At 40.6% G+C, this 13,077-nt stretch overlaps 1 protein-coding gene across 1 annotated transcript; it reads left to right on the top strand.

The window, feature by feature from the left end:
• Nucleotides 1-4,308: 4,308 nt before the first annotated feature.
• On the top strand, nt 4,309-8,273 carry LOC308095030 (trace amine-associated receptor 1; the record flags this gene model as incomplete). The annotated part of the gene is made up of 2 exons (XM_080441945.1): nt 4,309-4,452; nt 7,230-8,273. 2 exons carry the CDS (start codon nt 4,309-4,311, stop codon nt 8,271-8,273), a joined length of 1,188 nt encoding a protein of 395 aa, XP_080298071.1.
• Nucleotides 8,274-13,077: the final 4,804 nt, after the last annotated feature.

Raw genomic sequence — 13,077 nt, 5'->3', positions numbered from 1 at the left:
TTTAGGTACAAAAGCACAGATGTGCAGCCTGTCTACCGTCTCTGCAGTATTCACGTGCAATACACACATGAATGACTAGCCTGTAAAAAAACCACAAAAAAAACCACTATAGTCACATGAGGGCCGATGGGTCCTTTTATTAAATCCTTCATTAAAAATCTCCCCATGTTTAATTAAACAACATCCGCCACACACACTTGAGGGACATGCGTCTCTGGCTTAGATTCGAGGTATTCAGGCAAGACCGTGTTTAGCTGTGCTCTAATGCACACTAATGTCACATGAAAGAGAATGACAGGCAGAGCTACGTTGCATTTATACTCCGTTCTTAACACCTTTGTGTGATGGAGTATACATGACACCCTATATGCTGATATTATAGCGGTAAACGCATGACACAGTGCCGTAGCCAGAAATAAAGTTTCGGGTGGGAATGGGTGGGCCCCAACAATTCATGCCATAAATAGCTCAATATCATTACAGTAGCCTACATTACAAGCGCGAAAAGTGTTCTGCATTGGCCTGCTCATAATAACATCTATTGTTAGCTATTGTAATGAAGGAAGGATAAAGTGGAAAGAATTGGAAACCAGTAAGTACAATAACAATATTAGGCTACAGATCTGAACAAGCTCACCCCAGATATAGGGACAAATAATGACAGCTTCACACAAGCGACTGCAACTAATACTGTAGCTATTAAGCAATTCAATTATGTTACATTATTATAAGACTAATAGAATACAGTACATCCATATTACAACTTCAACAACATTCACAACCTACCTTTCTTCCATCACTCCTAACCGACAGCCATTCAGCAAAATATAACAGTTCTGGGCATACCGTTGATGTCTTCCTGTCATTAGCTTTTACATGAATCATACAATCATACACTAATACTAGGGTGATTTACAGTATATACTGAACAGAAGGGATTTAATGTCAACCACACTTAAGTGTCAATATAATTTTGTATTAATGTTACAAAAATATCCACTTCAAAGAGAGGCAAGCTTTAGAGGATGTGGATATCATATAGGTAAGACAATCTAGATTCATCATCTTTATTGATTTTTTTGGGTTTCCATTATTTTATTTTAATAGTAAAACATTTTTTAATGACACTTCCCTGCATTGGTACAACAATGCACTTGATTGTAAGCGTGCCTCATTGTATCACACGCACACACACGCACACGCACGCACACACACACACACACACACACACACACACACACACACACACACACACACACACACACACACACACACACACACACACACACACACACACACACACACACACACACACACACACACACACACACACACACACACACACACATACATACATACAGGTACACAGTACACACACATACACCCATCTATTCCTGGATGGCAGGAGACCGTGATTAGTGTTGCATTCTGTCTTAACAGCTCACTTTCCATCTCTCCCATCCCTCTCATCACTCTGTACAATCACACACCTTTCTTGGAGGATAATTTCTCACCATTTAAAGGTAAGTTCCATACTACATTCTTGTCTTGAGATCATGATGGATTTGTTAAAATGTCAGGGAGACAAATTAAATGTTATATGAAATAGTATTTTAAATATTTTCATAAAAAATGAAACCACCACCAATCTCCTGGTGGTTGGAGGCATATACAGTAGCAAACAAATGTTTTATATGGATTGTAAATGTATCTTTGAAAATACAGCAAGTAGTGACAGGTAGATAACTAATGAAACCCAACTTTTTGCAAGCTTATAATTGTATTTAGTACAAACTATTATTCAAATCAAGTTCAAAATCATAGCATATTTATTTTACTAGCTGTATTGCTATAAAACAATACATTCAGCAAAATGCACAAAAAAGTTAGATTTATTGAATATATTTGAATTATGTGGTGTAAAACTCACCCATCAGATATGATAAATATGAACAGTGTTTTTTAAAATGGTACTGGCTATTGGCACAACGAGATGATGAAAAGATGATAAAAGCCTAATTCTCTCAGTGTTATGCTGCTCCATGATGTGCCAAGGTACAGTCCTGTTCCTAATTCCTAAAACATGAAATCAATGCATACTTACTGTCTGTTGGCATTATGAATCACCACACTAACTCTAATTATTTGCTTATTTTGGATGATGGAAGCGGTTAGGGATTGTACAAAAATAACAGACCCTGGTACTCTTGTAGCCTATATGTCCTTTGCTGTCATACAATCATTCTAGCTTTTACAGGATTAGAAGAACAAACAGGAAATGATCATGATACTATTAATGTTCAATAAAAGGAGAAACAAAAATATCCACTTTGTGAGAGGATGAAACTGAAGCACACAGTTATATTTATTTAAACTAACGTTTTGATGTCAAGTGTGTCCATATACAATAGATGTATACAGTATATAATATACAGTATAACGGATGACAAATTAAAGGAAAAAAACTGTGTAAAAACTTAGTAAGGTGTTGGCCAACCACGAGCCACCAGAACAGCTTTATTGATCCTTGGATAGATTACGCATCTCTGGAACTCTACTGGAAAATGCCATTCTACAAAAGATTTAGATGTTAGGGCCGCTTCGCGGCCCTCACATCTAGTGTAGTCTCTGTGTAGTCTCTCTGTGTTTGGGTGCATCAATTGTTGTTCTGTACAGTACAATGTCCCTATGCTCTATCGTATCTCCTGGTGCCACAATAACCACATCAGGAACATCAGGGTTAAGGTGACATTTCTTTGCCCCCTGTGAGCTTTTAGCTTTGAACACTATTTTGAGTTCCCGAATTGGGTTTGCATTGAAGATGTCAGCACCGGTTTGAAAGGACTTTACTAAACGATTGACTGTCTTTAACTCATCTTGAATCAAGGTCAATGTGTCTTTCATAATAAGTTTGTCTCCTTTTGCTTGAAGAAGGCGGTTCTTAATTTCATTATCTTGATCAAAGACAAAGATTGGTGAGAATTTGGGCTTCTTTGTGCTGTCAGGAAAGATTGCAGATGGAGTAATGTGGTACATCTGGCCACTCATCTTGAATGTCTTTGGTCCTTGTCCTTTGAACTCCACTATCTTACCAGTGACATTCCTGGAAGCCATTGATACTAAACCATTATACTGCCTGATGTTGTCCATGAATTGCCTGGATTGGAGAGAGTCCCTGTCAAACAGAGATTGTAGTTTAGGAGGGGGTCCATGAATGGCTGGAGTTGGATCTTTCCATATTGGCAACAGTCACGGAAGGACTTCATACCAACAGGACCTTTTGATGTTTCCCAGGGGAACATGACAGCATGGCATGAATTGCAGACGCTATCCATAGTTCGTGTGTGAAAGTCAACTATTTGTGTGGGTTGGTGTGGAGGTAATCTGAGTTCCCAGAAGTTTTTGCCAGCTCAGCGAGGAACTTCTGGGCCAGAGCCCTGGTATTTGTGGGCGGGATGTAACTTACGCTCAGAATCTGAGCGGACACGCCTCTTATCGGTCTGAGAGCTGTGCAACTCGTCTAAAAAGTCAGACGAGAGGCAAACAGCAGTACACAACAATGGCGGCCGCAATTTCTCAAGGGGAAATTGCTTCCCGTCGATCCTATTTAGATGCAACACCCAGTGCATGTGGATCCCGCCCCCTTTTCTTCATTGGCTGTTGATTTGAATCACAACGCAGTGGCCGCGCCCCTGCTGTCCATGCTCCGACGCAATGCCTCCCAGACTAGTGTGGAGGTGTCCATGCTCTTCTGAAGTTTTTGTCCTTTTACGCTTTACGCTCTTGCTTTTACCGCGTGTTGCGTTTAGATGTTCTCATGCACGAAGCAAACGCTTACGCTTGGCGTCTCGGGTCCGAAGGCCGGAGATAGTTTTCTTTTCCGTGGCATGGCTTTATAAGAGATATTAATGAACGGGGACGGCGAGCTTTGCTGGCCTAATTATAGCTCAGCACACACGTCATACGAAGTCCGGCCTCTCCTCTCGGCTCCTCTTGGCTCCTCTCCTCTCCTCTCCTCCCTCCCCGCTTTACTTTGCGGCCCTAAACTCTAGTCCCAACCTCTGTCATGTGATAAAAGAGGTCCAACTTCCTGTATCTGGTTGCTATGGCAACCGGCTGATCACTGATCGAGGTGGGGTAAGATGCCTAAAACATAGCCAGAGCTCTGATCAACAGTCTGTGGCAGGTCTTGGAGGCATGTGGAGTGATCCTGTGCTTGCGAATCCCGGACGAACTTCGGATAACCTCTAGTCCCAACCTCCCAACCTCCCAACCTCGGTCATTGGGCCGCCTGTACTGTGGGTAACCATGGCCATCATGAGGCAGTCGAGTGTTGTCACAGAAGTCTTTAGGGAGGTTCTTGGAACAGCTGTTATTGACCATGCAGGGGCTGTTAGGGTTGGCTGTCCCACAGCACCAGCTTATGCAGTTCCGGCTCCTTCTGTGGGTCAGGTATGTCTGCTAGTACACCGTCACTCTTTGAGTTTGCCGTAATTGTGATAAATAGGTCAAACTTCCTGTATCTGGTTGCTATGGCAACCTGCCAGATCAGGCTGAGGGTCTGATAGGCAAATCAGAGAATCAATCAAGCCGAGAGTCTGATCACTGATCGAGGTGGGGTTAGATGCCTAAAACATAGCCAGAGCTCTGATCAATAGTCTGTGGCAGGTCTTGGAGGCTTGTGGAGTGATCCTGTGCTTGCGAATCCCGGACGAACTTTCGGAGCTTTTGTCAATTATATAGTAGTAAGATAATAAACTTTATTTATATAGCACCTTTCATGACATAAATGCAGCTCAAAAGGCTTTACAGAGCAAAAAAAAAATACATACAAAATAAAAAAATGGCATAAAAATAATGGCTATAAAATGTTGTGTTTCTCTATGCCTATTCAGGTTTTTCCTTTAATTTGTCACTGTCTATAATCTATGTTAAGTTTTACCAATGTCAAAGTGACAGCAAACCATGCTTCTATTAAGATTAGATAACCAAGCAAGCAGATAGATGAAACAATGACCTGCATTGTTGGTGACCTGCAACAATGACCTGCAAATGACCTGCAATTTGAGTCTCCGGCCACTCATCAAATTATTGGCTTAGGAATGCGCAAAAAAAATACGAATCTCCATGAATGTAATGCTTCATGGAGTGTGTAATTGATAGAAAATAAGAAATGTTTTGGGTGAACTACTCCTTTAATGAGAACCACAAGAACATAGCTGGAGACGAGGGCCTATAGGGTGGACTTTGTTGGAACATGCCTGCAGTAGACACAGATTTCTCGAATGATAATGTTGTGTTTAGCAGGTCACGATCTTTGACTCTTTGCCCCCCTCTTTGTTTAGTCTTTAGTTTAAAACACTTCACGACCTGTCACCGTCTTATCTTTCAGATCTACTACAGCCCTGCCAGAGCTCTGAGATCTGCTGACAAGCTGTTGCTAGTTGTACCCAACACTAGATTAAAATGTAGGGGTGACCGTGCTTTTGCTGCTGCTGCCCCCAGGCTCTGGAATAGTCTGCCCCTTCTATAGATCAGCACAGTCCATTGAGGTTTTTAAACCCCGGCTCAAAACCCACTTCTTCACTCCTGCTTTTATTTATTTATTTATTTTTTGCTTCCATGTGTTACGTACAGTATGTCTAGCGCCTTCAAAGGCTCATAGGCACATGTATATTCATTATTTCAATGATCTGATGTTTTGTTCTGGCTGGGCAGCCCTTTGGGCAATCTCTGGTTGTATGTAAATGTGCTCTAGAAATACAGTTTGTTTTGATTTGATTTGATTTGATTTAAAAAAATATGTCAACCTACCACGGCCATCAGAGATAGCCTTACACAGTAAATCAAATCAAAAGTAACAAGTGGAATGTAGCCAAATCATTTGAAAAATGTTACTTCGGTCCCTTGCAATGAAACGTATTTATTAATTGAAAGGTTACAGGCAAATGTAACTGAGGAAATGACTACCCACCTCTGCCCGTTTGCAACATGTGTACACACAGAGATACACATGGATAAAGTAGCACCTGACCTGATTTGCTCAGTGTAAAAACTGATAGAATTTTAGGTCAGCTATCAACAGTCCAAGGACATACTGTAGGTATCGCTATAACAAACTTTCTAATGTTATATACTGTACAGTATATATATATATATATATATATATATATATATATATATATATATATATATATATATATATATATAGCACATATATATAGCTGTTTGAAATAAGCATTTCAAACAGCATTTTCCCCTTGCAGACACATTTTGCTCATCATTAAGTGCCACCATTTCACAAGAACACAGTCTCCATGGCATTCATTAAAAATCCATTCTAACTCAGCCAGAACATGATTTCTGTATAGGCTTGCTCTGATAGCTACAAGTGTTCCACCGGCGCTGTCAGAGTGACATCGTTCCGCCTGTCTGAGTCACTCTGTTCTTCTGCACGAAAAACATGCATTGCTGCCACAGTTGAGATAATTAATTTCCTTGGTAGGTGACAACCCCGTGGGTACGCGATACAATACATCCCTGAAATTGTCATCAAACATCTTAAGGTTCCCCTGCAGTGTATGTAATGCAATCTGCCCTGTTCAAGTCCCATAAGGTTGCTGTCACATCATTTTAGATGATATGGTCTGTCACGTTAGCGACATGTTGCACTTCAACAGTTCTGATGACAGTATGGGGGGAGAATTATGGAAAAGTCCACAGGGAAACGGAACCATAAGTTAGCTCACGTCAACTCTTATCCTGTTTCAAAGTCTCCCTGACACTCCAGGCATCATTTTACACTTGTGCGGTTGCCTTTTTTCAATATTTAATCAACAATTGCCAAACACATTCACTTGTAACTTTCCTGGGGCTGGAGTGGATTGTACAGATGACGAGAGCATCTGGTTTTGCTCAGCACACAGGGAGATGGAAACTTATAGACCACAGCAGTAGAGATGGGCCTTTATTCGGCGATCATCTATTGGGTGATCATCTAGCAGTTATTTAGATTCATATGTCAACATAAAACATACAGTTTGGAAATGTACTAATTTACTATTTACATGAAGCAGGAATTTAAATGGAGACGGAATCAGGGGTTATTTGTTTATCTTTGATCAGGTTGTTTTACCATAAACACTGGTAGAATAAAACATTCCAGACATACTGCAAGCTCAGGCCAAGGGTTTCGTTAAAACAATGTGTCTCTGTGTGTGTTTTGACAGATTTCGGATAAGACCATGGATAACAGCAGCGTGGACTGGCAGGAGCATGCCAACACATCTGCCTACAGCGACCATCAGCCCTGCTCTACGATGAGAAACCCCATCTCCAGTCTACTCCTGTATGCTTTCCTCAGTCTAGCCATCATCTGCACAGTGGTGGGGAACTTCCTGGTGGTCCTGTCCATTATGTACTTCAGACAGCTGCAGTCACACACCAACACCTTTGTCCTTTCCCTCGCAGTAGCCGACTGCCTTGTTGGCCTTGTGGTGATGCCTTATAGTATGATTCGGACAGTGGGGGGCTGTTGGCACTTCGGGGCGCTCTTCTGTCAGCTGCACACAAGTTTAGACGTAATGCTTTGCACTGCCTCCATACTGCACCTTGGCTGCATTGCCTTTGACCGCTACTATGCCGTCTGCAACCCGCTGATCTACTCCATAAAGATGTCCCCACGTCGGGTGGCATTCCTCCTTGTAGTCTGCTGGGTGGTCCCGACTGTGATCTCCTTTGGTCCCATAATGCTTGGTCTCCATGCAAAAGACGAGGTCATCTTGTTGCCAAAAGATGTGTGTGTGTTTCTGGTTAACCGCATCTACGCTGTCATGGCCTCCCTGGTGGCTTTCTACCTGCCAATGGTCATCATGCTGGTGGCATACTGGAAGATCTACAAGGCGGCCAAACGGCAGGCCATGCAGATCAGTGCCATGGAAAGCCAGATGGCCTCTTGTGTGACTAAAGACAAGAAGCAGCGTAATGCCATGAGGAGGGAGGGAAAGGCAGCTAAGACCCTGGGGATCATCATGGGAGTATTCCTGCTGTTTTGGCTGCCCTTCTTTACAGTCAACATCGTGGACCCGTTCATTGAAAACGGCATGGCGCCGGTTGTCTGGGAAGTGATCACTTGGCTAACATATCTCAACTCCTCTCTAAATCCCTTGATATATGTTTTCTTCAATAGTTCCTTCCGTAGGGCATTCCTCATGATTATGGGGTGTAGGATATGCCTGCCTGGTTTCTCCCCTGGGATCGACCTTTCACATTGATTGATTGATTGAATATTTTATTAGACAGAAACTAGGAAAAGAGTTCAATGAGCATGCAGATTACCAGTAGACTGTAATTTGGGAATCAGATATGTTAGGAGCGCGCGCACGCACACACACACACACACGCACACACGCGTGCGCACACACACACACACACACACACACACACACACACACACACACACACACACACACACACACACACACACACACACACACACACACACACACACACACACACACACACACACGCACGCACACACACACACTCACTGAGAGAGTAATAGCTAATAATTGTGTGTTATTTTATATCAACTAGTCTACTGATGCTACGAATATAAACTATGTCTACAATTTTGCGATTGTGCTAATTTCACTACATTTACATTGTCTAGTTGTGGCAATATGTTGATTAACGTGCCTGCCTAATTCAATAAAAAGAAAAAGAAAGACGTTTTTAAATGTTCACAAAAGTACCTCCACAGAACAATTGATGTTTTTTAGTTTTTTTGTTTGCTTGGATGTTTTTTTGTTTGCTCCACTCTCTTTAGACTTTAATTATTGTAGGCATTCTGGGCTTAATTCTCTCAACTTTATTTCTCTGTGTGATTTCTGTGTGCAGCTTTGCACACCTTTGCAGCTTTTATGGGGATTGAAAGACTTTTAAGTAGAAACGTACAAAGACTGGTGGAGCATCTACCTTCAGTATCGTCACCTTCTTAAAATAATGGCCCGTTTTGTGAGGACAGCTTTTTTTTATTTTATTTTATAATTGTTATATTGTTGTCATATTATATAGAGTTTTGTATAATAAATGATATATATATTTTTTTAATAAATATATTTTCTACATTTGGTTATTTTTATTCAGTTTTGGTTAACTTGAAAATATGACATAGATAGGCCATTATTTCAAGAGGGAGACGGTATGCTAATTATAGGATCAACTGGCACACCCGTTCAAGTTACGAGGATATGATTCATCATTATGAGAAAACAGATACGCACAATTCTGCAGTTTAAGAAAATGTCATGCATCTGACTATAGACCTTTCTTAATTAAGAAACTTACAAAGACAGTGGTGAATGAGGACCATATTATACTGTATAAAGTAGTGTTTCTCAGCGGGGGTGGTACAGCCCCCCAAGGGGCGTACAGAGAAGTTTGAGCTGGAAGCAATACTTTTTTAAAGGGGGGCTTTGTAAGCGTTGCATGGGAGTTTGTACAGGTGTAAGCATGTCTGGAGAGCTACTAAAGCAGGGAGACGGGGCCTGTCATGATAACATGTTATGTTACCATGGTAACGAGGTAACATGTCCCTCACTGTGCACTGCCGCATATCGATTGTTTGATCATACGTGCTGCTGGCACATTTACACTGTGTATTCTTTGCTATTGTGTTTTTGTTGTATGATTTGTTGTGAAGTGTACAGAGACCCCTTGGGGCGATGTTGCACTATAATGGTAGGTATCCTGTCAGTATCCTGTCAGCATCACGTCAGTATAATGTCAGCAGTGGTGTAAAGTAACTAAGTACATTTACTCAAGTACTGTATTTAAGTCCAATTTTGAGGTATTTTTTACTTTACTGGATTTTTTTTTTTTAATTTTCAGCACCTTTTACTTCTACTCCACTACATCTCAGAGGCAATATTATACTTTTACTCCACTACAATTATTTTAAAACTTTAGTTACTTGTTACGTTGTAGATTTTGATTATTATTACAAAACATACATTAGCCACTTCAGCCCTATATACATTTCGGCCATTTGAAAATAGCCGATCTACAAGCTCACAATGCGTCGCGATGCGACCTGTGAGCTTGTAGATCTACTATTTTCAAAAGATTTGTATACACTTGAAAACTTGTGAAATGGGACATTCTGCATAATGAGTAGGCTACTTTTACTTTTGTACTTTTTAAAGTATATTTTGATACCAATACTTTTGTACTTTTACTACTTTTACTTTTATTCTGGACTTCTACTTGTGGTAGTATTTCTACATTGTATTGATACTTTTACTTTTACTTTTTCCACCACTGCGTGTCAGTATCATGTGACATGATAAGGGACAGGATATTGGATAAACAAAAAACTAAATAAAACACTGGTATAAAGGATCATACTGGAGAGTTCTAAAGCACATAAACCCATGTAAAGCCATATAAATAGTAAATACATGAAAATGATCTGGAAGAAAAATATGGCACATTCTTGGACTGTGAAGTCACAAATGACACTACACAAACAACCATGATATCTTGGTAGCTTGTGCAGTGCCAAAACGGAAATACTCATAACCAAATATTGTTGCAGCTACACTGTATACAAGTGAATGCAATGGCTTTATCAGTGTGAAAAATTAAGCTGTTTGTAGAAACAACAGAAATCAAAAATTCTCATCCAGATCTGAAGATATTTGGTTCAAAGGTTTTCTGAAAGTGTCATTTGCACTCTCATGAGTATGTTGATATTATATAATAAATTTCATTTGTTTTGTAAACAGTGTTTGAAATCACGGTGAACCCTGTTGCATGGACTTTTAGTCTGCCTTGTTGGTAGATTGCTGTAGATTGCTTCTATGGACGTGGTGGAAAAAGCTCTAATTTTTTAAGTAAGTAAAAGTAGCAATACCACAATGTAGAAATACTCTGTTACAAGTAAAAACCATGTAGGCCTATTCACATTTTTACTTGATCAAAAGTACAAAAGCATCGGAATCAAAATACACGAAGTAGGCTACAAAGGTAAAGGTACAAAACCTTTTCAGAAATAGCAGATCTACAAGCTCCACGACACGTTGTGAACTTGTAAATCTGCTATTTTTAAGTGTTTTTTAAATAATAATAAAGGAGGACCGGTTTCCATGCACCCAACAGTAATCATTTCATAAACATCATTTAATCAAACAACCATATCGTTCCTGTCTGTGGCAGGACCGGCTGTGTTCAACACTGGCACCAGCCAGTCCCACCATGACAGCTAAGAATAATAGAGGCAAGAATGGACCTCAGGATATTGTGATTGGGAAGGCGTATATGACAGATTGACAGAAAGTGTGTGTGTGTGTGTGTGTGTGTGTGTGTGTGTGTGCTTGTGCGTGCGTGTGCGTGTGCGTGTGCGTGTGCGTGTGTGTGTGTGTGTGTGTGTGTGTGTGTGTGTGTGTGTGTGTGTGTGTGTGTGTGTGTGTGTGTGTGAAAGAGAGAGAGAGGGAGAAAGATTTCCACATCGCCTTGTTTGTCTTAATATGGTAAAACTTTAGAATACAGCCCAGCTAAAATACTACACTTCAATCTGAAATGTTTTCTATTTTCTTTCTTTCTTTCTTTTCTGTTTCTGTTTAAATTCAGAGCACATGCAGGTAGAGACCAATCAAAAAGTTTGAATCATCCCTTTGCCTCGATGAATGTTTGGTGAGTAGCCTATGGCTATGCTAGGGGCGATTCATACATGCATACCTCAGAATTAATTATAGAAAAATAAGCACACAAACATTATTTGGATTCAGTCCATGTGCAATATGTTATATAAATATTATTGAACATTATTGTCTATGAATTCAATACCAAGGACCCCAATGGAAACAAGGACTTTTTTGGATGTAAAAGTATTATATAATACAAAGTATTATAAATGTAATTGTGCTGTTTAAATTTTTTTGCCCAATAAAATATTCAATCAATCAATCAAACATTTCTTAAGCAGATAGGCAAGTTGACCGAGACCTTATTCGGTAAAGCAACAATCTGGGTGAATCTGCAAGGGAGAAGAGTTACACACAATAACCTGAGGGTGTTCTGGTACTGGCCAGGATGGACAATAGCATTCATTCCTTCTTCGACTAAAGTAAGCTTGAAATCTGATCAAAGCACTTTCCCCAATTGATAGCACTGTGTACCTTTGGCTTAGACTGGCTCATCAGTAATACATTAATGCGGGTGATTGTAGCTGAGTGGGTGGTTAGGGAGGCCTTCTGGGAAACGAGAGGTCACTGGTTCGACCCTTGGCTCACTGTTTATGTCGAAGTGTCCCTGAGCAAGACGCTTAACCCTTCACTGCCAGAAATGGCATCCGCTCCTAATAGTTAGTACGGCTAAATGCAGAGGAGACAGTACCGTACACGATGTCCAAATGCATTTTGGACATCCTCTTCTATTGCTTCTTTCAAAATGTTATTATACTAGTACATACTGTACAATAGTTACCGATTCGTTTATTAGGTTTGTTAGAGAGTTGTTGAAAAAATAGAAACCTAGAAAAACTTCTCCACCAGGCAAGGTAGCTTATTGTGGGCCAGCAAAGTAAAAAAACAAAACATGGTGGAAACCTTGTCAGGTGGAAATGGTTGTGGCTTATTTGGGGAGTTAAAAACCAAGGAATCCATTATTGGGGAGTAAAAATCCAAGGAATCCAAGGGAAAACAAAGCTTTAGGACAAAAAGTGAATCTGTTATCGCACCACCATGAAGCCGATTTGAAAAATGTAGGGCGGTATTTCTTCTTTGGCCTAGTGGGAATGTGCGTGAAAGGTTTCACACCAATCGGACGCTGTCTTCATGATTTGGCATTTTGTTCAAAACGGGCGCCACTCCTTCAAACTTTGGAAGCCAATCTTAGTCAATCAGAATGGAATATTTGCATGTCTGGCTGACATCTCACAGTGGATGTCTTCTCACCACCTCAAGCTGAACCCAGACAAGACCGAGCATCTTTTCTTCCCGGGTAAGTCCTGCCCCACGCAGGATGTAACTATTCCCATAGACAACGCCCTGGTGACTTCGGTTCCAACAGCCACAA

The sequence above is a fragment of the Gymnoscopelus braueri genome, assembly GCF_963280865.1.
Source record: "Gymnoscopelus braueri genome assembly, chromosome: 2".
In the NCBI taxonomy this organism is placed as follows: Eukaryota; Metazoa; Chordata; class Actinopteri; order Myctophiformes; family Myctophidae; genus Gymnoscopelus; species Gymnoscopelus braueri.
The sequence above is the reverse complement of the archived record's forward strand: the minus strand, read 5'-3'. Positions and strand labels throughout refer to the sequence as shown.